The sequence below is a fragment of the Heterocephalus glaber genome, unplaced genomic scaffold (assembly GCF_053883595.1).
Source record: "Heterocephalus glaber isolate CG9 unplaced genomic scaffold, H.glaber_assembly_v1.0 deba00001463, whole genome shotgun sequence".
In the NCBI taxonomy this organism is placed as follows: Eukaryota; Metazoa; Chordata; class Mammalia; order Rodentia; family Bathyergidae; genus Heterocephalus; species Heterocephalus glaber.
In genome coordinates this window covers 6,839,200-6,866,234 of record NW_028258310.1, presented here as the reverse complement: position 1 = coordinate 6,866,234, position 27,035 = coordinate 6,839,200, and the positions used below count along the sequence as shown (strand labels likewise).

General features: G+C 36.9%; 1 protein-coding gene across 1 annotated transcript in view; it reads left to right on the top strand.

The window, feature by feature from the left end:
- Fbn2 (fibrillin 2) overlaps window positions 1-27,035 on the top strand; it is a 247,670-nt gene that overhangs the window by 209,393 nt on the left and 11,242 nt on the right. The window contains exons 42-60 of the mRNA XM_004854441.4: window positions 1,022-1,090; window positions 1,997-2,122; window positions 2,293-2,418; window positions 2,857-2,982; window positions 4,757-4,873; window positions 6,052-6,180; window positions 6,730-6,849; window positions 9,653-9,778; window positions 10,383-10,535; window positions 11,409-11,474; window positions 11,774-11,899; window positions 12,464-12,583; window positions 13,367-13,489; window positions 14,077-14,208; window positions 21,787-21,912; window positions 22,974-23,180; window positions 24,105-24,230; window positions 25,086-25,208; window positions 26,529-26,645. Of these exons, the coding sequence (XP_004854498.2) occupies window positions 1,022-1,090; window positions 1,997-2,122; window positions 2,293-2,418; window positions 2,857-2,982; window positions 4,757-4,873; window positions 6,052-6,180; window positions 6,730-6,849; window positions 9,653-9,778; window positions 10,383-10,535; window positions 11,409-11,474; window positions 11,774-11,899; window positions 12,464-12,583; window positions 13,367-13,489; window positions 14,077-14,208; window positions 21,787-21,912; window positions 22,974-23,180; window positions 24,105-24,230; window positions 25,086-25,208; window positions 26,529-26,645 (2,358 nt within the window). The remainder of the gene's footprint in view (window positions 1-1,021; window positions 1,091-1,996; window positions 2,123-2,292; window positions 2,419-2,856; window positions 2,983-4,756; window positions 4,874-6,051; window positions 6,181-6,729; window positions 6,850-9,652; window positions 9,779-10,382; window positions 10,536-11,408; window positions 11,475-11,773; window positions 11,900-12,463; window positions 12,584-13,366; window positions 13,490-14,076; window positions 14,209-21,786; window positions 21,913-22,973; window positions 23,181-24,104; window positions 24,231-25,085; window positions 25,209-26,528; window positions 26,646-27,035) is intronic.

Sequence of the window (27,035 nt, the reverse complement as noted above, 5' to 3'; positions counted from 1 at the left end):
GAAAATCACCAGTTTGGGGAATTAAAATACTGCTTTTCTTTGGAAAAGAGAGTAAAAATAAGTTTGAGAAACAAGTCTGTATTTATATCAAAGTTCTACAACTTATCATGTGACCTCATGGAGAGGATTTATCCTTTCTGAAACTATTTTCTCATCTGTAAAACAGGATAATAAATAGTGACAGACTAATTCAAATGGTTACAATAATGATGATTAATGAGGTTATATATCAATTATAATTTTCATTTTGTCAGGAAATTAGAAACCATTAAATTGAACATCTGGTGCTCACTGTATAATTGGTAGATGCAATCTACAAAATCCCTTCCCTGATGTTTAAAATATAATATGCAGTACAAGTTTTACTGAATACTTTTTTCAGGAATTTTACTCATTTGTGTAACAATGAGCATCAGAAAGATTTTGCGTCTTAAAAATGGTATTCTTTTACATTGCTGTTGATTTGATAAATTATGTGTAGGAATAACTCTTATAGTCTCTTTTATCTCATGAGAAATTGTTTTTTGTTTCTCAGATTTCACGTTCCAAGAAATAGACATTTGTGGTTTCAAAAAAAGGGACAAAATTCTCATCTCATTCATTATTTACTAGTAACCTGTTTCTCTACTACAATACTATTTTGCATGTCCATATCCCTGTGCAGTCATAAACCCTTATTAAATTTGTACCCTAATCTTTTTTCAATCTAAAAAAAATGGATCATTTTTAAAGTTCTGCATAAGAAAAGAATTTAAATACCTAAGTAGATGTTTTGACTCTTGTAATGATTTACCATCTAATACAAAGTAGTAAAAGTTAATGGTAGAAATAACAATAATGGTAAAGAATGTCTCTATCTACTTTTTGTAGTAACAGGCATTGTTATCAAATGACTAACAGAAATTAAAATGTCTAGTTGTGAATAATATAAAATATACTTGTGACAGTTATACAAAGTAAAATGTTATTGTGAATGAGTTTGAGAGTGTTAAAAATGCATTGTTTTGTTTATGTTTTAAAGCTGACTTTAAAACCATATGTGGAAATATTCCTGGATTCACCTTTGACATTCACACAGGAAAAGCTGTTGGTGAGTTTTCCCAAATTGTATGGGGGGGTGGTCACTGTAAGAATTTGTTCAAGTTGTTTTTTAATTTAAGAGTACCACAAAATATAATGATCTGGATTCTAATGTAATATAATTAATCAAAAGAAAAATAACGTCCTTAGACTCTAACCACGTGTTAATGGTATTAATCCATCAGCATAATTGGATGATTAAGTTACGACGAATATATGACAATGTCAAGTTTTCTTGTACATCATGCAGTTTTCATTTGTTTAGTTTTCCTATCATACATATTGTATTGCATGACTAAATAATTCACCTTCTTTTAACCCTTAGTGGCTATTTTCAGAAGTACCAGTATATATTTAAGTTTTTGGTGTATTTTTACTTTTGGTATAGTTTTTATTGGTGTAATTATGAATTTACAGAATTGCTATTCAGATAAATTAATTCTTTCTGAATGTACTTTTTATTCCTCAAGTCTTTTCAGAAGTTTTAGTAAGCAGCTTAAGTCTCTATTAAACAATACAGTGTTAATTTTCCATTATGTGTACCTATAACAAAATACATAAATTTAAGGAAACATAACTTTATCAGATGAATAGCATCAATTAGGATGACCTGACATACAACTCAAGGAGGAGATTGATTCCTCAAGAAGTTCATTTGTCACACTGACACTAAAATCACTTGGTGTATTTTGCCAGACACTTAAAGTTTTTCCAAGTTTTTACATTAGAAGAACTAATGTATTTTATGGTCTCTATGTTTTCATAAACCACAAAACCATTTATGCTGGTATATATTTGATTTGTGTGACATTGAATATGTATTCTCATTCCAGGATACACATGGCATTATTTGAGGTTGTATGGTAAATACATTAAGTAGAACCACATATATTTTACCAAATCTGTTTAATTTCAGACATTGATGAATGTAAGGAGATTCCAGGCATTTGTGCAAATGGTGTGTGCATTAACCAGATTGGCAGTTTCCGCTGTGAATGCCCCACAGGATTCAGTTACAATGACCTGCTCTTGGTCTGTGAAGGTAATCTGAATAATGTATGTCCTTCATGCATACAGTTTGGTATACAAAAATGACTTATAGGCAGTTCTCCAAATGTTACTGTTTCTTCTACTATTATTTAAGAGCTGGTCCTCAGAGTGTGGAAGTGCATGTGATCCTAGAGCAATGAAGAATACTCTTTGCTCTTTCAGACATCGATGAGTGTAGCAATGGCGATAATCTCTGCCAGCGAAACGCGGACTGCATCAACAGCCCTGGAAGTTACCGCTGTGAATGTGCCACCGGCTTCAAACTTTCACCCAATGGAGCCTGCGTAGGTAAGAAACAGGCCGACGGTATCGGGCACAAGCTTCATTAGATTTCCTGCACTAAAAGGAGACCCGGGCTTTCCTACAAAAATGCCTTCCAGAGTCATTTTGAAAAGATTTTTCTGATTCACTCTCTTCATTTGTAATGAGCCTATTTCAACATAAGTTACTTTTTTAAGAAAAGAGATTCCTTCAGTGGATTTCCTTAGGATAAAATAGTATCCTTGAGATATGAATCAGCCTAAAAAATTGCATGATTAAAAAAAGAGACGTGGGTACTTGAAAGCCTTGCTTATTTTGATTCCGCTATTGTTATGGTTCATTTTCAGCCTGTCTGTAATAATTAATAGCAGGTTAGAGAAATGCATTTCTGAAAAATGAAAGAATCTTAATAACAATCAGATATGTCTAACATGTGTTTTATTTCTTTTTTATTTTTTGTTTTAGATCGCAACGAGTGTTTAGAAATTCCTAATGTTTGTAGTCATGGCCTGTGTGTTGATTTGCAAGGAAGTTACCAGTGCATCTGCCACAATGGCTTTAAAGCTTCTCAAGACCAGACTATGTGCATGGGTGAGAACATTTAGTTCCAGGCCGGGAAGTAGGACTAAGACAAGACTTGAGGATAGAGCACCAGTACATCATGTGCCATCAGTAACTACGGTGTCTGTGCCCTGGTAAACTGTTTAAACAGAATTTGCAAGAAGAGGCAGCCCACAATATGCTCTTCAGTCTAGAGATTCTCAGCCTTTTTCTCTAGAAGACGCTTTTGTTGTTTGACACACACTCTGAGACACTCAGGTTATGGGGAATTCACCAGAATGCCAACCGTCCTTTACCTATCTGTATGTTACCCTCAAGATTGCATTTTGGAATGCAAGAGAGTAGTAAGAGTAACTGTATTTTTCAAAGATATTTTTTACACACACATACACACGCACGCACGCACACACACACAGTCTTTCTGCACAGATCATTGAATAATTTGGGATTTATCTGCATCTGTTATGTTTCATCTCTTAAAATAATTTTGGAAGCAACTATAGCCAAACCGTTTAAAAATTCCTGGTAGCTGATACAGTGATTAGTTAGGGGATGATAGTGTTTAGCAAGCCCTTGCTGAGCTGATCATTAGTAAGTTTTCAAAGGCAGATGGGCTGGATGCCTTGAGCACAACTCCTTACATCTGATGTCACCAGTTGGCTCTGCCTTCTCCAAACATTCCTCTGTTTGGGCTTGAAGGAAGAAAATTAAATTTAAAACTTGGCAATTTATAATTAGCATATTTTCACTTTAGAAAAAAAACAGAGTTGTGCATCTATTTTTGGTATTCAAGATACTATCTAGATGAATATCAAGCTCGGATTTGAGCGTGGCAGAATTCATTTCCTTCATAGTGTATTCACGCCACAAGGAACACCTGGGGAATATCTGGACTCATCCATTGTCACCTAAGACCCCAGCCCTGGCCCCAGATTTCTCCCATGGTGACAGGCAAAATTCTCTAACCAATGCTTGTCCAAAAATACTCAGGCTCAGGACCCGTTTGCATGGACTTTGAAAATGCTTGCTTATACATTCTTCTCCATTCTATACTCCTGGAAAGAGTATGATTTTGCAAAAAAAAAATATGAGACTTATAATTCAGAAGTTCATGTGAGAAAAATATTTCCCTACTTTGAGCAATTCTTCCATGATAAAAGTCTATCAGACTCCATCAAACAGACCTCCTTTACCCGGAGCTTTCTTCCTGAAGAGTGGCACCTTTTTTCTTTTGCATGGAAGAATTTCACATCCTGGAATTCCTAGTCCAGGGAGTCTACTCCCCTGCAATGGATGACCTTTCTAAGTTTTATTTGTTTCATGGTATTGGAGATTGAACCCAAGGCCTTTGCAATGAGCTATATCCTTAGCCCTTTTTATTTTTTATTTTGAGATGGGCCTTGCTAAGTTGCCCAGGCTTGGCTGGAACTTAAAATCCTCCTGCCTCAGCCTCCCTAAAATAAATTCCTTTAATACTTCAAATGATTACTTACAGTTAATAAATGATTACTTACAGTTAATAAATGATTACTTACAGTTAATTACAACATCTCTGCTAAGGGAATACTTGCTTAGGATAGTTACATGCACTTCATGGGCCTGTAAGTCATTAATCTATTTATTTTATAATTTTGTAATTTTTAATTTTCTCTACCTCAAACTTATTTTCCTCAAATAAATATGTGTCCCTAGCGTGATACTGGAAAAATCTAAGTGATTTAGCATCTAGCAGAAGTACAGAAGTTTCGTAACCTTTTTGTTCTAGTTATCAGTTGAATTCCTTTGAGCCACTCCTTGTTTGCAGATGTGGATGAGTGCGAGCGGCATCCGTGCGGGAATGGGACGTGCAAGAACACTGTGGGGTCCTATAACTGTCTGTGCTACCCCGGGTTTGAACTCACGCATAACAGTGACTGCCTGGGTAAGTCCTTCTGTCAGCCCTGTGTTGCTTCTGTTTCGTTTCCATATAGTTTGCTTAAATAAAAAGTAAAACCAAGAATGAAAATAACTTCTGGTAAAATTGGAAATGCACACCAACTAATCAATTCAGAGGAAAAGGCCATTTAGGTGATTACATAATGGGACTGATTTATAGCTTTGGTTGTTTTCATTCCTTAGATAAATTTAAAGATAGACTTTAATTGTTTTGGTATTACCACGCGTATTGTATATAAATCCTTCTTGTTTTGCATTCGCATACCAGAAGCCTCCTACTTACAAACATGCTGTGTCCCGAAATTTACTTTTCCCTCTGCTTTTGAAGCCTGGATGCTTTTTACCACAAAAACCAAGCATAGTGACTAGGTCTCCCCATCATCTCAGAAACCTCTCCTGGTGGTAGGACAGGATTTACAGACAAATATGGCTTGGGAATTAGTGGCAATGAGGTTGGTTCTTGATGAGGATGGAAGAAATAATAAAAGTGACAGCAAACATGCACTCGTTGCTCCCCACTTGCGAGGCACATGAGCCTGAAAGCCTTTTCTACCACTGTGGGATTGTCACACCTCAGTTCCACCTCCCCATGCAAACCATGCAAACCACCATTTGTTCCTGTTGCTTTTATTTTTCAGAATTCTGCAATTGTGAAAATATTTGTAGCTAAGTGGACATTTTATTCAACTCCCACCTTCCTGACTATAGTTTCTCAGACTCAAAGTAGTCTTCAGTCAACCCAGGATGTTACTCACACATAATCAACCCAAAGATTAACTAAAATCCTAATCTTTAGTGCCCTTTTAAAAAAAAAAATCAGCACATGTACGCAGTGCTGAAGTGTTTTTCATTCTAGGTAGCAGTTTGTTTGTTTGTTTGGTTGGTTGGTTTTGTGGTGCTGGGGATCAAATACCAGCAGCCTTCAACTTTCATCTGGTTATAAATCCATGAGTTATATTGTCAAAAATTATACCCCTGAAGTTGAAATACAGTCGGGATCTATGTGACCTTATTAGTTACACAAACCTTCAATGTGTCATTTTTCTCCATGGTAAGGAAGAATTATAATGTAGAGTTTTTATAAATATGTTTTTAAATTTCAGTTCGTGAAATGATACACCTGTAAGAGCTCTCTCTGAAAGGCTAATTCCTCTTCACTTACAGACATCGATGAGTGCAGCTCCTTTTTTGGTCAGGTGTGCAGAAATGGAAGATGTTTTAATGAAATTGGCTCCTTCAAGTGTTTATGTAATGAGGGTTATGAACTTACTCCAGATAGTAAAAACTGTATAGGTAAGAATTTACACAATAGTCTTTATGTTGTTTTTGTTGTGAAATAATGTGACTCCCCTGTGTGGCACACACAGTTAAGTGTGAGAGACACACTTAACTCTTGTACATTTCATTTGATCTTCATATCACATGAAGAAGATACCCTAAGATGGAAAACTTTGGCATATGGTATTAGCCAACAGTTACACAGTGTTTTTATTGGGGTAGAACTTGAAGCTGTCCATGTCTTAATAAAAATAGGCAAAAGAAACACATCCAAAAAATTAAAACTTGCCAAATAAGAACTACCCAACGTATCAGAAGAGTAGTTAGAGAGTATTTGTTCATGATGACCTCACAGATATTGGGCCCAAGAAGAATTCATGATTTTTTGAAGGGAAAATTGGGTGGTACTAGGGGTCAAACCCAGGGCCTCCCACATGTTAGGCCAGCATTGTACCTCTCAGCTACATCTCCAGCCCTGAGTTCTTGTTGATATCATTCAGAAGACAAATCTATGCAGGAATCATCTCATATTTTAATTATTTTTCCTCTTCTTTCTCTCTAAAGATACTAATGAATGTGTTACCCTTCCTGGCTCTTGTTCTCCTGGGACCTGTCAGAATTTGGAGGGGTCCTTCAGATGCATCTGTCCCCCAGGATATGAAGTAAAGAGCGAGAACTGCATTGGTAAGACTAACATTCATGCTAAATTGTGCAGCAAAATAAGACTTAGTACAAACTCTATGGAAATACATGAAGTCCCAACCACTGTAATTGTGCTGACCTAAGGAACTGAACATACAGCTGCCTACATTTGTTTTATGGAACCATCAGAAATGATTTGATGGTGGAATGGTAGGAATAAAAATCTTAAGGATGTGGGATTTTTTTTTTTCATTAACAGAAATCTTATGCTAGTCAAGGAATTTTCATCAGACTCTAATCTTTTTTCCAAACATCAACAGAGACTTTCTACTAAATTTAAAAAGTGCCTACAAAAATTATAATCTTTGGCACCCAACTTTAAAACCATTATTAAAGGTGCCGAGGGGCCTGGAAATGTGAAGCAGAAAATCTTGGACAATTCTGCTGAGACAATTTTTCCTGGGGAATGCCTCCTGTCAAAACAGAAAATATTAATCCATTTGTCATAGCGGATGTTTTTCTGTTGAAAGTCTTCCAGCACACAGAGCACTATAACCACATCAGAAGTGGGTCCCAGAATTGCCTGCTGAACATGATGAAAGCTGACCTCCTTTCAGTTCACTTTGTTTCACTTTTGTACAAATTACTTTTTACAGCCTTGTTGAAATTCAGAAGCACCACCATCTTAGGGTGGTTTTTCTAATGTGAAGGGATGCCTAAGGACATTTTGTTGTTGGTTTTTGCCTTTGAGTTGTTCATTTTTTAATTCTGTAACCCTTGGCAAGATTCCATCTAAAAATAGGTAGCTCCACTGTTGACATTCGAGAGAGTTATAGAGCAGTAAAAAAAATTTACTTTGTAGGATTAATTGTGTTTCAGGCCATATAATTGAACATTATGGCTACTCCTGGACTTCTGATTTTCTCTCACTTTATAGGTTATTACAATATTGCCTTGTGTTTTAATACTTAAAATAAATAAATAATCATACCAGCATCATCTTGCTAAGTTTCGTGAAAAGCTTAAGATCCTCTCTTTATACTATTTTCTTTTTTCATATTTCATCCTGATTCTTCATCATGCCTATGATCCATCTCTTCATGGAACAATTAACAGCAGCAGAGAATGTTAGCTACTAAGGGAGAAGTAGAAGTAAATGTGCCACTTTGTGTCACATACCCTCGGCAAACTTTTGTCTCAGTGGATGTATCTGTATCTTTGATTTAGTTAACCTTTATTAAATCTCATAAATATTCTCTTTTATTCATTGTTAGTCATGCAACTATTTCTCATCTCTGGGAAAGTGATTTTTTAATTAACTCACTTTACTCTTTCCTCCAGACAGTATCTCCTCTACCTGTTTTTCACAGATGAGATTTTCCCTGACGTAAACACATACATGTGCAAACATGCACACAGTTATGTGTGCACAAACACTTCCACCCTGCATTCCAGAGAGTAGTATAGCAAACCTGTGGCACCTCTCTGGGTGCTGCAAATGCAGGGACATGGGCTCTGCCTTCAAGAAACTCACCGCCTGGTGGAAAAGACGAGTTGAACATGTAAACCTGTTTTGTGAAGCCCCATTTCTAACACTACGTGACAAACACTGTGCTGCAGGTGCATCCAGGACATGGGAGCACAATAGAAAGCTGTGAATAATTATGGTAGTGAGGACAGGGTGGAATTTCAAGAAAGCCCATCAACAAAGGGTCAGTGACATTCTGGGTCACTCTTAAGTTGTGAATGAGAATTTATTAATCAAAGAATGAAAGAGAATGGAGAGGTTCTTTGAAAATACAGATAACACAAGCATAGTAAGGGACATTGGATGGCTGGCTCAGAAGCTTGGACTCAGAAGCTTGAACTCAGATCTGCAGGCATTGTGGTGCCATTGCACGGTATTTTTGTTTTTAGAAAAGGTGTGATTTAACTCATTCATTCTCATTCTGCACATACAAATGGATTGATTGATTTTTTGCGATACCGGAAATTGAACTCAGGGCCTTGCGCTTGCCAGCCAGGCATGGCACCACTGAGCTACATGGGCATCCCTGCACATACAAATTGAGAACTTATTATGTACTAGACACTGTTCTAGAAGCTGAGGATGCAACAAGCTCACCTTCTGATATGATTGAAGTTATATAATTGATATTCGTTTAGTTAAAATAACCCACTAAATGACCACTTAAATAGAAAAATGACTATAAGTTACTGGTACAGTATCCTCATTTATTTTAAGTGCCCCTTCTGAGATCATAGGGGTGGGGACAATAACATTCTCATAATATATCAGAGTCCTCCTACTCCCATAGGCACTTAGATGGCAACCCCAGCGGCAGTGTGAAAACCAGAAGAGATGAAAAGCGCAGAAGTCAGTTATATGACTTACAGTGATCCAGGTGGCAAATATGATAGGCTGAAAAGTATTGAGCAAGTAGAATTGGAGGCCACCTGCTGCTTGCACATGGGGGTTAAAATGTCAGAGGGAGAAATAAGGGTGATTCCTGGTTCCCTGTTTGGATGGCCCAGCATGTTGTCAAGGAAGGGAGCTGGTTGAGTTAGGTGGGTAGGTGGACAGGTAAATGCACTCTTAGGGATCAAGTGCAAGGAGCCCAAGATGGACTTGGGACTTTCTGGCACAAGGTTGGTTGAAATTGAACATAATCTTTGACTTTTGAAGCAATAATAGAATAAATTAAACCTATGTATAATATAATCTCTTGTTTTCTACCAGATATCCCTTGGCTGGTGGACTAATGTAGTATGGACAAATATATTTTTTCAATATTAAACAGTGTATTGATTTGATTAAACTAACAAATTCTCCCCTGCTCTGCAGATATAAATGAATGTGATGAGGACCCCAACATTTGTCTCTTTGGTTCCTGCACCAACACACCTGGGGGCTTCCAGTGCATCTGCCCTCCTGGCTTTGTGTTGTCTGATAATGGACGGAGATGCTTTGGTAAGGTTACTTTTTTGTCATAGCTGACACTAAGAAACTTCAAAGCTAGATGATAAACCACCAGGTAATTTTAAAATACGGATCTCAAAAGTATATGCAATAGACAATTTTAAGGTGCTTCTAATTATTGTACTGTTTATACTTTTTAGACTGTCTATTAAAAGAAGAATCATTAGCCTGGTTCATTATTTTCATTTTATTGCTGGAAAATATTTTGTATATTGGTGCATGACTTGCTTCTGATACGATTTAATTTACTGAAAATTATCAAGAATTGTGTTAGCCTATAATACAATTTTAAAAGATTCTATGTGGGACATTTTGATTGAACATGATTTCTCAAATATTGTCAGTACATTTTAAGAATATTTTAAGTGCTTTGAATAATTGCATAAAATTTTATAGACAGGTTAATTTGAATTGACAGCTGAACATAAACAACAGGATTTTCAGAGGTGTCTCTAACTGCTCATTTAAGCTGTATTGTGTGTTCTTCCCATGAGAAATATTCTGTCAGAAACAGAGTTGCAGGAATTATATACAAATTGTTCCACTTGTTTCAATGGCCAGTCAGGAGCTCTGTTGTGTTTGCTTTGTTGATTAGATACTCGCCAGAGTTTCTGCTTCACAAATTTTGAGAACGGAAAGTGTTCCGTACCCAAAGCCTTCAACACCACCAAAGCAAAGTGCTGCTGCAGTAAGATGCCCGGAGAGGGGTGGGGGGACCCCTGTGAGCTGTGCCCCAAAGACGACGAAGGTAAGAGTAACTGCATGAGCACCTTTTCATTGGTTTTTGAATACTTGCCAGTCAATTTGATGTGTAATTTATGAATATTTTGAGGGTGAAATTATCCTCTCGTGAATAAATTTTGATGGCTCAGTGAGCACCCTAGTCTGAGGGCTCTCTTTCAACATTTGTATACAACCTGTGTAAGCACAGGTAGGGTTAACTGTTTCTTTCATTTTCCTCCCAAGGTTAGTATGACTTGCTTGCAAAAGAATGAGTTTGAGAGGTGCAGGGCGGGAGAATCAAGAAGAAAATGGAAATTATAGTCCAGATTGCTGAGGAGTTCCACATGAGCAGTCCCAGGGTGAGGCTCAGTGGCACAGCACATGCATAGCAAGTGCAAGGCCTTGGGTTTGATCCCCAGCACCACAAAACAAAACTAAAACCAAGTCCCACGTGGATGTACTATCACAAACTCAAAATATTACATAAAATTCTGAGAAGTCCACTCAGCATAATGGCTGATTGCAGGAAGAAACCAGCTGCATCCCTAATCTCATAACACCAGTTTGTTGTGTAATAATTCCTGATGAGAGCAAACTGGCTTGCTTTCCAGGTTAAAAATGGCTTCTGTGGGTAAAGGGCAGGGAGCTCTTCTTGGCTGTTAAGTGTTAAATGAACAAACAGAAAGCTCAGGAACCCCAGTCCAGTGGCACCCTTCAAAGACAAGCTTGGGTGGCCATCTCAATTTTCTCAGTGTTGCTTTTGAAATAAGCATGAGAGTCTTGTGGCTTTGTAGAGGATAAATAATCAAGTCAATTTCATGTGCGTTGTTAATTGGCTCTTAAGTTCTCTGATAGTTTAAGTTCTTTAATAATGGAGAATATATCCATTTCTCTATAGTTGCATTCCAGGATTTGTGTCCATATGGCCATGGGACTGTCCCAAGTCTTCATGACACACGTGAAGGTATGCTTGGATATATTTTATTTCTACATTCACATTTTATACAGATACATCATCTTTCATTTATTTTATAATAAATCATGGTAATTTTACTATGTAATGCATAGTATATTATATTTAATGCACATGTAATATTTATGTATCATGTGCATTATGTAGAAGACTATGACATGATATCTGAAATACACATTTCTCTGATAAATATCTACACATTTTATTAATTTTAAATCTGTGTTGAGTAGATATGAATGGTACTGTCATATCTTTTCATATGAGGGTTGATGCGCAGTTTTGTATCTTAGATGTCAATGAGTGTCTTGAGAGCCCAGGCATTTGCTCAAATGGCCAGTGCATCAATACTGATGGATCTTTCCGCTGTGAATGTCCAATGGGCTACAACCTTGATTACACCGGAGTGCGCTGTGTGGGTAAGTATCAGCTCTACGTCTATAATTTGAAAGTTCTGTTTTATTTTTCATATTCAGGTCTCTCAGGTACCTCGGAGTGGTGGGAGGATTTGCAAAGCCAGGAAGAGAAACTAGTAACAGCTCTTCTTTCACTCACCTTGAATCTTCCAGTCTGACCTGGTTTATTTGAACATGAAGAGTTGCCCAACAAGTCTTCAGTCAAATATACAAACTCTGATGTCTCTATAGAGGCTTAAAATTGCTAAAACTTCTAATTGGGAGGGAGATCCATTTTCCTTTACATCTTTCTCTATCTGCTGTTGAAGCAGTGGATCCTGTCCCTCTTCTGGATTTGTAACCTTCAGGGAAAGTTTTGCCACCTGGGAATCAGAGCATTGTACACTGATCCTTTTGGGCTCCCTGCACTGCATAAAAGTATGGAGCCAAAGCCACAAGGTGTAAAGGTCACTGTGCCTTTCACAGGTCCCAGAAATGTATAAAGGCCAGTCTGGGTCTTCCTAGGCATGCTTTTTTAAAACGAAAACTTCTCCAAACTTTGTGGCACTTTCTTACTCTTCTCTTCAGATACCGATGAGTGTTCAATTGGCAACCCATGTGGAAATGGCACATGCACCAATGTGATTGGGAGTTTCGAATGCAACTGCAATGATGGCTTCGAGCCAGGGCCCATGATGAATTGTGAAGGCAAGTGAGCCTTGTCTTAAGCATCATTTCTTCTTGATACAGAAAGTGGCTTTTTAAATTTTTCCATCTTTATTTTTATTGTTCTGATAGTTTACTAACAATCATATTCATCACAAATGTTTGATAATTCCAGCATCTGGGTCATCTCAGGATTGGCATCTGTTTTTTTGGTGTGTTTTTTTTTCTCTTGAGATTACTCCGGAGAACACTGATGCTTCTGTCTAGGAAGACAGTTACTTTGAGTGGACACAATACCACATGTGAGGAGGGAAATGGCTCAGGATTCAGTTCTGTTGTGTAAGCCTCATTTTCCAGCCTCCTTGCTTTTGACCCACAAATGCATGGGACAGTCAGCAACTTGGGCTCACTCTTTAGCAGGATTGGTCCCAAGTTCCCTTCTCCTGGTTCTTCTGGGCAGAATCTCAAAAAGGTTTTTGTGGAGATTTAGGTACCAACTGCTGACCCCTCTGTGACAGTGGTTATCTTCAGGGTAATTGCAGAAAAGAAAAGAAAAAGAAGAAGGTGGAAATTATTCCTTGCTGCTTATTTGCTCTGGGTTTCAACTCACACTAAAAAACTCAAGGTGGTTGCTGTATTTTTTCAGAGATTATATCTATTATGTCTTGAAGGATGGATTTTCTAGTTACCAAATTCTACATCCCAGATATGTAAATTTTATTACCTATTTTTTTCTGCCTGACTGCCAAGTAAACTCATCAGTGCTTCTTTAAATAAGTAATTAGAGCTCTAAGCTAAGTGCATGTCTGCCATTTCGTTGATCAGATATCAATGAATGTGCCCAGAACCCGCTGTTGTGTGCTTTCCGCTGCATGAACACCTTTGGATCCTATGAATGCACATGCCCAATAGGCTACGCCCTCAGGGAAGACCAAAAGATGTGCAAAGGTAAGGCCCCAGCCAAGGGAGGAGTAAGAACTTTATTTGCAATGCTGGGATGTATTCTAATGATTTCAAAATTCTCAGCTGGCTGCTTCTACAACTTTATAGAAATAAATATGATGGTATTCTGTGGGTAGATTTTCATACCTAAGTGACTCAACACTTGATTGTACATTTAAGTCAAAGAAGGGAAGATAGTTGAGAAGCCCACTATTGTTAGACTTCTGGACTCTTCTTAAAGCAAGGATTGCCCTTCTCAGAGCTTATTGTTAGTACCACTGCTGAAACTCTTACACATCTGGAATATAACCAATAGTTGAAAACTCTGTCACACCATAAAATAACATGTTAAAATCCTTTTAACTTTTTGACCTTGATCCAGGCATGGTAGCACATGCCTGTAATCTCAGAACATGAGAGGCTGAGACAGGAGGATCTCTGTGAGTTTGAGGTCAGCTTGGGCTACACAGTAAGTTCAAGGCAGCCTGAACTACATAGTGAGACCCTGTCTCAAAAAAAAAAAAATGATTTAAAATTATTAACGATAACCTTCTCCAGAGAATGCCTATTTTTGTTTTGTCTATTAAAAATAGACCTAGATGAATGTGCTGAAGGGCTGCATGACTGTGAATCCAGGGGCATGGTGTGTAAGAACCTGATCGGCACCTTCATGTGCATCTGTCCACCCGGCATGGCCCGCAGGCCTGATGGAGAAGGCTGTGTAGGTGAGCATACTGGGGGGTGTCTGCTTCTGGAATGCCCTACCTCAAACCTGGGGTGTGGCACCATTCCTAGCCCATCCTAACTGCAAGCCAGCTACTCTTCCAGCTGTGTTGGGGCTGTGCCTTAGCTAGCTTTCACCCATCACAGGGTCCACACCAGCGTACTAGGTTCTGGATAGTGCAGTGGTGATTATGCCACCTGCAAATATATGCCTTTTGTTTGTCATGTTCCTCTGTCCTGAAAATCCAAAACACTAAATTTAGAAGTGTAAAAAAGCTACTTGAAACAGCTCTGTTAATGTAGCAAAATCAAAGTATGAGGTGATAGTCTCATTTTTGTACTCTTCCATTAGTAGAGAAAGTATTTAAAGAGACGCACAATCTGTTACAGTTGCAACATCTCTTTTACCTTTACCATATTTTCCAGCATATTTGAGCCTCAATTTACTTACAAAGGGCAGCGGTGAAACTATGATTTCGTGACAGATACCAAAACCTTATGCCACGTGGACTGGTCACAAACACCACATTCACTGTCTCAGCACCTCTTTCCAACAGTGTCGTCACTTGGGCTCCCTTGGCTCATCCACCCTTCCTCTTCAGAGAATAGGTGATCCCGCCCTTTAAAAAGAGAACCTGCTATTCCCTTCCCAACTGCTTCTGCCTAGAAAAATGATGATATTTTTAGAGGAACATCTGAAGATTGGTGATAATTCCTTATTTTTGAAAAAATACCGAAATAAGATTTCTTCAAAGTCGATCTGAGTAATTACCTGGGGGTAGGAGTCAGAGTGGAGAATAACTGCAGGTGGACACTGAGGACCCCTTGGGCAGACAGAAATGTTCTAAGCAAATTGTGACAATGGTTGCACAATCCTGTGTTTACTGAAAAGTGTTGAATTGTACACTTAAAACTCATGAATTTTGTTGCATGAAAATTATACCACAGTAAAGGTCTTTTTAAAAAACAAATCTACCACAGGAAAAGAATACAAGGATGTGGACTACAATGCTATTTGTAGTAATCAAAACACAAGAAATCACCACAGAAAGATAGGTAAATAAATTGTGGCGTATTCACACTAAAAAATGTGTGACAGTTAAAAGGAGTAAGATGAATATGTGTACGTACAGATACAGAAAGAACTCTATAGTTCTAAACATATAGTTACAGAACAATATAAAGCAATGTGGCATATTTTAAAGAAAATCAAAAGCATAGGAAAAGGCTTAAAAACATAAACCCCAGTTCACAGAAGGAATTAGCCTCCAGGGAAGATGGTGAGGTTAGAGGTTATTCATACAGAGAAATTTTAAATGTTTGTGCCAGTTTTAATCTTTTACAAAAGAGTGAACTCCTGAATTCCTCGTGTAATATAAAATTAATTTCAAAACACATGAAACAACCCATTGAGTTATGAATAGATTTCATAGTGTATTAATCAGCTTCCCATCATTATAGCAAAATACCTATGATGACTGTCTCATAATATTTAAAAAAGAAAGTTCACTGTGGTTCACAGTTTTGGTGGTTCTAGTCTATGATCAGTGGCCCTAAGGTTTTGGGCCTGTGGCAAGCAGCACATCATGGGAAGAACACACGGCAGAGCCATACTACTCACCTTATCAGCCTGGAAGTAAAGAGGAAGGAAAGGGGCTGGGGTCTCACAGTCCCCTTTGAAGGCACAGTGACCTAAGGACCCGCTATACCTCCCGGTCCTGCCAGCCTGGCACCAGGCCTGCAGCATCCAGGCCTTTGGGGGTCATCCAGCATCCAAATTATAGCACACAGTTCCTTTTAACTTTTTAGGTGTTTTATTCAAATACAATACTTAATAAAGTTAAAGAGAGGCCTATATTAGCAGCTTAGTTACATAGAAGTCTTTCTAAAATGCTATTCTTCCAAGATCTTTTAATCTAGTTTACTATAGCTTCCTAAGCCATAGTATCTCTTCCTCAAAATATAGCACAGGGAAAATGCTAACATATATGGAGGCAAGGAAATGGACACATCCTGTCTTTTTATTGTACATAAAATCCATTTTAGTTTATTTCTCTTTTTAAGAAAATTGTGTTTGAATATGCATGTGTATTCTAATTTTATCTGGCTAAAACACTTAGAAATATATTGTGCTATAAATGTATGGAAAATTTTTATAAATAGTTGAAAATTTCCCTTTTTTTCCAGTTCTAGAGATTGAACCTAGGGTCTTCTGACCAAACTACATTTCCAGCCTTTTAAAAAAATGTTTTTCTGAGTCAAGCCCTCATTACATCACTATGTTGCCCAGTAGGGGCTCAAACTTGGCATCCTGTTGTCTCAGTGTTCCAGAGTACTGAGCTTACAGACATACACCACCACACTCAGCATGAACTTTTTTATAGTACCATTACATTTTAATAAATGTTTTCTGGCCAAAGTAAACAGGTTAAGAACTCAGGTGTCTGGTCCTGAAGCTGCCACAAATGAGCTGCATGATTTTACAGAGCAATTTAATTCTTAGTTCCTCCATTGTCTCAGTGCATACAGTGAGAAACTGACATGACTGGGGGTAAGAGGTAGGAGGACACCTGCCCCAACCCTAATGGTCCATGACACTCTGAACTTACTTTTTCAAAGAATAATCCAGGGCAGCATTTTACATTTATATTTTTCATTGCTAAGAGACACTACAAAATATGTAGGTTTTGGAATGTTTCTGATCCTTGTGCTTTTCATTATACCATGCTTCATAGCCAAAATGTACACAAAACATTTTTGATCATCAATAAAATCTTTGTAGAAGAGTTTCATTTTATGCAGGAAATTTGTTTTTATAATTAGCAATTCTAAAAAATAGCCAAAATATTATTATAAACAAAAAGTGTTTATAGAAGTCAGGATGAAAGGTAAAGCTACAGAAAAATAGTAAAAGATACAAGAGATTGTAAAAGAGAATTAAAGATAATATAAAGAAATGATGGTCTAGAAAGGCTTAGGGAAGAAATAAACCTGCTACAGAATTAAAGTTCCATTAGAAATAATAAAAGGTACAAATGACGAAAGACACAGCCGGAAATGTGGATATGAAAGGAATCAAAAAGAAGATAAAAGGAAAAAAAGAAAAGAAGATAAAAGGGATGGAAGACAAATCCACAATATGTGCATAAATGAATTCCTTAAAAAAAGAAAACTGAATAAATAAGCAGAAAATCAAATACATTTGGTTATTGGTGGGAGAAAGTCTTGTAAAAATATTTAAATCCACATCAAAAAAGAGCACACTGCCTAATGGTACGCTATTGCAGAACAGTTGTCCATGATTCAGTTATATTTATTGAACAACTATGATGTTTGTGGTATGGGGGATACATTAATAAACTATAGGGACATATTCCATACTCCCAAGTAATTTGTGTCGCAGTTTGGGAGAAATAGACATCAAATAAGTAAAAAATAAATCAATGATAATTTCATGTTGTGGCAAGCTTTTTAAGAAAATAAGATTTCATGATTTAGTGAGAGTTCTGGCTTCTGTGATTAGATGACACTGGAGGTGAGATCCAGAAATGAAAAATAAAGAAATAGCAAGAGCCAAGCCCCTGCAGCAGGAGTGAAGGCCGGCATCGCTGAAATCTGGGCGGGAGAGCGGCATGAAAGGAGGTCTCAGGCAGGCAAGGGCCCTGCAGCCACTGTGAAGAAGCCGGTTTTATGCTAAGAGCTCTCACCATGGCAAAGTGATTTGTATTGGAGACCCCTCCATATAGGTTCCAGTATCCTGCCCAGTATATGATACAAGCCTTCAAAATAAAACTAAAAGACAAAACTTGGAGAGAAAGCAGGGCACCAGGACTACCAATGTTGGTGCAACCAACAAAGGCATGGGCCAGTCCCAGGCACTGATTTTTGTTGGCAGTCATTTGGGGTAAAGGCAAGGTATGTCCAAGGGCAGAACTACATGCAAGGAGGTGCAGTTTTGCCATTTCTATGGAAATTAATATAAACAAGACTCATAAAAGACAAGACAAAGCATTTTCAAATTAGGAAGAGAATAGACAAAATATATGGTTATAATTAGAACATTGTCCTTCTAGTTAGAAGGTTTTAGTCATGGGAACGAAATGTGGGTGCGTGTTACTTCTCGAAAGAAGCCAATTGTGGGGTTAACTCTTTACACCCTGCTTTGGACATAATCAATATTATGGTCCCTGTAGATTTGGAGGGAAGTTCCTGGAGGCAGACTGGGAATCTGAGAAATCTGCTAATTCTGTGACCTAGGGCAAGTTGGCATAACTTTGTGCCTCAGATTCCTCATAGAAAACAAATAAGAATGATGAGAGCACTTATTTGATAGGACTGTTGGCATGACTAAAGATTGATGTAAAACTCTTAATGCTTGGCATATTGATTAAATGTTAGTTATTTTGTCTGATTTACATTTTTAGAGATCTCTGGCTGCCTTTGTAGGTAATACATTTTAAGGAAGTAGGGCAGAAGCAGTGATCTCATTTAAGTGGCTATTTAAAAATCACCTAGATGAGAGGAAAAGGAGGCTCAGACTAGTCCATAGTAGTGTGGAAGATTAGTGAAGTGGACTGATTTAGAACATACATTGGAGATAATCAAGAGATGGGATTTCTTTTTTTTTTTTTTTTGGTACCGGGGATTGAACTCGGGTCCTTGCACTTGCGCACCAGGTGGCGAAACCACTGAGCTAAATCCCCGGCCCAAGAGATGGGATTTCTGATGGACTGATTGGATATAGTGAATGAAGGGGAAAAAGTATAAAATATGAGTCCTAGAATTTTTACTTAAATACCTAATTGAATGATGCTACTACTAACTGATATGGAAAAGGCTAAAAGGACCAGGTTTGGTTGGGGGCACAAAAGAATAAAAGTTCTATTTTGACCATGCTAAGTTTCAGATACATATTAACTTTCCAGGTGACACTACCAACTAGGCAGATATATACATCACTGCAAATATATAACCAAATATATAAGTTGCTGGCAAATCATGGTATCGGTGAGGACACTAGGAGAGAAATCACAGAGTACAAGAAACAGTGGCTGAGCTCCCGGCACAGTATTTGCAGTGATCAAAAGTCTGTAGGAGACAAATACTAGTCAGTGATGCAGGAAGTTCTTTTGGCCATTGTGGTATCTTAACAATTAAAAGAACATATTATTCAAGTAGTTTGGGAGTAGTAACCTTTGTATAATGTCACTGAGACAAAGAGTCAGGTATAGACAGAGAAGTAACAGTTAGATCCAGTGACTTTTTCAGGAAGTTGCTGTGAAGGGGCGCAGCATGTGAATGAGAAACAGAGACGAAGAAGTGGAAAGGACAGCCATAGATCCTTCTTTCAAGAAGTTTTGTTCTAAAGGATAAATAGACGTAGCAGCAACTGGAGGGGTATTATGCAATCAAGTGAGATTGGTTTTTAGGATAGAGTTACTAGAAAATATATGCTGGGTGGATGATTCCCTAGAAAGGGTAAATTGTGAGATCTTGGAAAGTGATCCAGAATTAAGTGCAAGGGAAAAACCAAAGGAAAACCATTAGAGGAAACCAAAGCTACTTCAAGAGATGAAAAAAAGACAAAAGGCTGATTTGAACCACATCAAGTCATCTTTCCAGTGCAAAAGCTGTATTAATACTTCAGAGCTGAGGCAGTATATCAGGTAAGAGCCTTCTTAGAAATAAATAATTCAGACAACTAAAATATAATCAAAATGAAAGTGGAATGACATTAGGGAAACAGATCAAGATAACAGGCTTGCACCCTCAGATTCTAGACGTAGTAGTTTTTTTAACTCTTTACTTTTGCATATACTTTTATATTTCTGGAGAATGTGCTTTTCCTTAAAAGGGAAAAGATATCTATACCAAGTTAGAGCATGGTAAATTTCAAAACACTAATAGAGAAGTGAAAATACTTAAAACTGCCAGTGAGAGAAACCAGATTTCCTATAAAGGAAAAGGTAACATTGGGTAAAAGAAAACAATAAATATTTTCAAATTGATCTAAGGGAAAATAATTTTAAACTAAAATTCTATATGGAAATGTGAAAATAAAAATAAGACCATCAAAAATCTGTTATATTTATATACCGCTCACATACCCTTGCTGAAATAATTACCAAACTATATACAGTAGTACATGTTTAAAAATTTAATCCAAGAAAACGTAGTAATGTAAAGCAAAAGTAAGCCAGTAAACTTCATTATTTACACAGTTGCTGATGGTACATTACAAATTTAACAAGTCAAAATTTACAGATCACATCTGTACAGCAGGTGACCGAGAACAGAGAAGTAAATTCATGGCACAGTTCTTGTTATGGCCAGAAGCTTTTGAAACAGATACATATTAACACTATTAGAAGAAGAGAAGTGCTGTTCAGATTGCTTAATGGAACAAAGAAGAAAGAAAGAATATCATGATTTTCAAACACAAGCTGGGAGCAAGAGGAAAGCATAGGAAACTAGATTGATCCAACAAATGTTGAGCAAAGAGGGTAATAGCACACTAAGAATAAAATAATATAAATAAATACGTAATTGGGGCCGGGGATTTAGCTCAGTGATTTAGCCGCCTGCTGCGCAAGCGCAAGGACCCAAGTTCGATACCCGGTACCAAATAAATAAATAAATAAATAAATAAATAAAATAAGTAAAAATAATATAAATTGGCAGATAAGAATCAAAATATATCAGTGATCATAACAAAGGCAAATAGTATAAATTGCTGGTTAAAAGATAATGTATTTTTAAAGTAGTTTTTAAATACAGTAGATACTTCTTGCAATAAATGTACCTAAATCAAAACATGAGAGGTTGGAAATAAAGGAATGGAACAAGATATTCAACGAAAATGGTAATGAAAAGAAAGCACATGAAAAAAGTTTACATTGAAGACTAAAATATTAAAATGTATAAAGATGAAAAGAGCAGTTTACTAAAAAGATGTAGTATGAGCTCCCTCCTGATCTTACCAACATCGCTTAAAAAAAAAAAGCAAAAATTTATGAAACATAAAGTAAACACATTAAGGAATTTTAATAAAACAGCTTTGTTGTAATAGATTTATTTATCACCAGCCACACGATGAGCACTCCCTGAATTCCTTCTCATTAACCCCCCTCACAGACCACTGTGGTTTTGTGCAAAGCCAGTACTGGGGCTTTTCCTTCAAGGCTGGCCTGTGAGGGAGGCTTTCTCTTCATCACCATCCCAAATTCCTCCAGCCTCCCTGTCCCTAGCCCTTGTCATGGCCCACAAACTCATATTCTCCAACCCCAGGCTCCTCGCCTCCTGGTGTGGTGTCTTTAGGACAAGTCCACCCCTTTGGGAGGCCACTGTGGAACCCCACTCCTCCCTGCAGTGGCTGGGGTGGGAAGAAGGCACTCACTTAAAGAACCCAGCTGGATGAGTGAGGTAAAAGATAAGGCAGTATTCACACTGGGCTGTTTTTAACCCCATTTTATTAGTATTTTGATGGAGAAGTTTTAAATAAGATATAACCCATTAGAAGATAATTTGCAAATTTTAATTTTACAAGCTGCTCATTTTTTGTATTATATGTTTTTCTAAAGATGAAAATGAATGCAGGACCAAGCCAGGAATCTGTGAAAACGGGCGCTGTGTTAACATTATTGGAAGCTATAGGTGCGAGTGTAATGAAGGATTCCAGTCAAGTTCCTCAGGCACTGAATGCCTTGGTAAGATGATATATGAATTGTGTTTCACTTGGCAAATAAAATATCTGTTTTATGATGTCATCACAGAAGAGCTCCACATGTATATTCTTGTCCGCTAAATGAATCATCTCATCCAAGTAATCCATATACTTCTTCCTAAAGGTACACATCTATTAAAATGACGTATTTGTATATGTGTATCATATATGCACATTTATGTGTAATATAAATAAAAGTCTTAAATAGTTTTTCCAAAATTAATATTAATTAAACTCTATGGAAAATGTAACTTCAATAAAACTTACATCAGGGGATGATTTAATTCCAAAAGAAAATATTTGCAATGTGATGTAAGCGCTGCTAATATTAATGCAAAGTAAACGCCACATTTCAAAAATGTAATGAAAGTTAATTTTTATATTGTTTCACAGAAAAGGGTTTCACAAAACTTTTTCTTGTGAAAAATATAAATTTCATATGTTATCCAGTTTTTTAATGGTAAAATGCACACATTATGAGCGTTGCTGTTGTTGGCAGGTGAAGTGGGGTATGGCAAAAATCAAGGGATACAAAGAAAAGGAGAACAACAAACACTGATCACTTGATATGGTCTGAAAAGAACTTATTTCATTTGTATCGGTATTCTCAGAATGATGTCAGCTGCTTCGTATCCTAGTTTTTATTTAATAAAATTTACTTTGTTTATTGTCTCTACTCTAGACCTTTATTAATAACTAGTCTTGTAGAAAATAGAAAACATGATCTACAAGGAAATAATTTTCTGCTGATATTAGTTCCTCTGTGATCATTTATAAAGCATTATTAAAGGTTTCTATAGTATCACTTTTTGCCAAATTTAATAAACTATCTATAGTAAAAGTGCACTCGGAACTTTACTAGCAACAAGACCGTAATTGTTAAGTGGAGTAAGCAGTGTAAATGGTCCATATGAATGAATACTGTGCTTATCTTTTAAAACATGGTTGCTGAGAAGGAAAGCACTGATTGTCGTATTTACTTTGAAGCCAAGATAATGAAGTGTGGGTCCCCTGGCCCTGACTCCTGCTGCTTTGTCCTTCCAGACAATCGACAGGGCCTCTGCTTTGCAGAGGTGCTGCAGACCATGTGTCAGATGGCTTCCAGCAGCCGCAATCTTGTCACAAAGTCAGAATGCTGCTGCGACGGCGGGCGCGGCTGGGGCCACCAGTGTGAGCTTTGCCCACTTCCTGGAACTTCCCAGTACAAAAAGACGTGTCCTCATGGCCCAGGATACACCACGGACGGGAGAGGTCAGGAGCTCAGGAGCTGCACACGCTTTAGCAACAGAAAGAATGTCCTTAACTCAGATGAATTTGAAGGAAAAATGAAAAACTGATTAATAATAGTTGAAATGATAGTAATAGCTGAAAACATTTGTATGTTTATGTGTGTTGTGATATATAAATAGAATGCTTCAGCTAATGTTTTAGAGATTTTAAGATTTATTTTTATATCAAATTTAAGGCAGAATTAATTATTCCCATTTTAACAGGTGAGGAAACTGAAGCACAAAGCTAAGGTAGCAATAAGTCATGTTTGCAAGTGAAACCCTTTTTTTAAACCTGTGACTGGAAGAAATCTATCTGATCCAAAAGTCCTGTTTATAACCTCAAAACTATATTTGCCTTATTTAAATAAATACTGCTTATTTGAGTTTATTAGGAACTCATTTTATTTGTAGTATAGTCACAAACTAGCCAATCTCATAATTAATGGTTTCCATTTTTTTGTACAACTAATATAGCATTGTTCTAAAAAAATACCATTTTCTTCCATTACTGAACAGAGTCCCAGTCTTTACATGACTCCTTTGCTAACAAAAGTTTTTCTTCAGAGACTAATGTAAATGTGAACTTGATGCCAAGACAACAGGAAGCTATCACAAATTCCAAGTTAGTTGGATTTCCAAGAGGTAGCTTTCTGGATCACAAAAAAATCCATAGATTGCAAAATGAGTTGTTCTAAAAGCTTTCAACATGGCCTTGTTTGTCCCTTTAGATTATTTTTGTTTCCCTTTCATGTTGCCATTCCTTGAGTAATGAGAAGGTACTCCACAGCTAACACGAACATGTGCTGTTACCTCAGTTCTTTGATTTCACTTCCATTCTTATCATTCTCACTTTGCATAGATATTGACTTCTCTTTTTGTTTTGTTTTATCTTCTCTCTCCACAGATATTGACGAATGTAAGGTGATGCCAGACCTCTGCACCAATGGCCAGTGCATCAATACCATGGGCTCATTCCGGTGCTTCTGCAAGGTTGGCTATACCACAGACATCAGCGGGACGTCCTGTGTAGGTGAGGCACAGGGCCTCGCGACTTGGGGCACAAATCGCTTCTGTCATACAGTGTCTTTGTTAGGGAGCTTTGAAGTAGACATTTTATTAAAGTGATGTCACTTATCTCAGTAATGTGGTTCTTAACACAGTTCTTGCCCTTCTTCTAATCATTTAGGATGCAGAATTGCTCAGTTTATCAAAAAAACATATATTCAGCCAGGGAAACATAAAATTATAACGTATACTTTCAAAATTTTATGTTTTAATTTAAAATTTATAAATAGCACATCTGTCATTCTTGTGATGAAGGGAAAGAGCTTTTACTGTGAATGTGTTTGTGTATTTAAAGAGAAGGCCTTTTCACTATACAAAGTATAGCACTTAAGCATTTTCTAAAATTTCTACTTAGAAAACAGTCTTAGTATAGAATTTTTTGACTTTTCATATTTTTGTATTATCTCACCCATACCAACCTATGACAATTGGGAAGGGAGGATTGGCCTTTATTGAATCTTTCCAAAGTATTTTACTTGATTTTCATTAAACATCTGCCAGATGTGGTGGTGCACACCTATGATCCTACTGCTCTGAGAGGCTGAGGCAGGAAGATCACAAGTTTGAGAACAGTCTGGGCAACTTAGTGACTTAACGCGACCCTGTCCCAAAACTTAAAAAAATAAAATAAAATAAAAATAAAAATAAAACATTTTAATGGGCTGGGGATGTAGTTCAGTTAAAGGCCCTGAGTTCAATCTCCAGTACATTAAGAAGAAAGAGGCCAGGGGGAAGGGGACTTTTTCTCCATAGTTCATCTGCTTATGTGATATCCCATTAAATTACTTATTTTAGTAACAAGCACATCACTTTTACTTAGACCTTGATGAATGTTCCCAGTCCCCAAAACCATGCAACTTCATCTGTAAGAACACCGAAGGGAATTACCAGTGCTCCTGTCCGCGGGGCTACATCCTGCAAGAGGACGGAAAGACCTGCAAAGGTGAGAGAGGAACTGCCAGCAGCTGTGAGTCTGCCTCTCCTCTTCCTTCACACGCACATAATAGGTCAGCAGGGCTTATACGGTGTGCATCATCTTCATTAAAAAGCATCTTCCAATGACTATTTTATTAGCCATAGAAAATCATCCCTACCAAGGGGTCCACTGCAGATGGCAAAGAGAATTAAAACCCAAGTGATAGTAGTTGGCTTCCTATATAGCAAACCACATTATTTAAAATATATATATATATATTGTTGAGGGAGGAATTGAAGTGAATCAAGATTTTGTTGTTGTTTATTTTTTGTTATTGCTTACCTAAGATTTCATTTCTCTAAGCTATCTTTATCATGCATTTACTCCAAAAAAGTGAAAATGAATAGGTAAATGTATGTGTTTTGCTTAAGTAGTGATAAAATTATCATGCTAACTTATAACTTAGGTCATTAAAATAGTGTAAATACTACATTAGTATATTTCATTTTATAGGATGCCTAATCAGTATTAAACTAATAGGCTGAGGAAATTTATTAAATATAGATTATCCTTAGTAAAATGCAGTTTTATTTCCAAGACATTAAAAAAAACTAATATTTTCTTGAACCTATTTAGTGAACTGGTATGGGTGAATTTAATTTTGCACAGTGTTTATAAAATGTACCTAAAGTGTTTAAGCTATAAAATAATAAATCATTCATATATATATATATAGTGGTAGATTTAAATATATTTTTTAAATTGTTCAGTTTAAACTAAAATGAAATTTTTAGTTTCTTTTAGTAGACTCTAAATGTGAATACAATTTACAACTAAAATTACAGAGGTTGTGTTGTTATTTACTGTGCTATAAATGATGTTTTCATTTGGATCTGGAGAATGTGACTGGACTTTTGCATTAGGACCTTTATCAGCTTCCAGATTCTGTTTTATTTTTATTTAATTGCTCCTTTAATAAGAATAAGTGATCAGTCATGTACTAAGCTGTATTAAATGCAGGAGTTATAACCTTCACATATTAACTTTTTGGGAAAAGTTCATGGGACCTGCTCTGATTTGGGCATTCAGTTTATTTTAAGAAAACCTGTATTATGTATTAACTTCACCATCCTGTCATCGTAGTCCATAATATTTGTGCTGCATAAGCATGTGAAAAGAAACTACTTACCGTATTCACATGGAAGCCCACAAAAATTCTCCCAAAAATCTAGCTAAAGGCTTTCAAATATATATGCATACCCACTTCATGAGTGGGTGACTTCATGAGAAAGGGTGTGTACACAGGTAACCCTACTCTGATTTCCACGGGCTTCTCTTTAATTTCAGATCTCGATGAATGTCAAACCAAACAACACAACTGCCAGTTCCTCTGTGTCAACACCCTGGGGGGCTTTACCTGTAAATGTCCACCTGGCTTCACCCAGCATCACACTGCATGCATTGGTAAGGCACAATCACAGCTGGGAACTTCTACAGACTTTAGGTAGATGCATAAAAGCTGTGTATTAAATGATAACTAAATAATGTCTTCATACTTCTGTTTAGAACCAGTACTTTATAGTTAATGGTCTAAAGAAGTTGCTAATAATGTAGACATTTTTCACAAGAATAGTGTCCAAGGGAAAGAAGGCTGTAGAGCCTGTGAACACCCACAGTAGGCTTATTCCATGCAGAGCCTCTAGATCTCATTCTAAATGCACCCATGGTGTTCAGATAAAATATGATTAAAGGCTCGTGGTGATGTAGAACATAGTAATGCATACATTGGTTTGTTTTTATTTTTACAAGGCATATGTTAAAGACTTTCAGTCTGCATTATCTAATTTGCCTTCA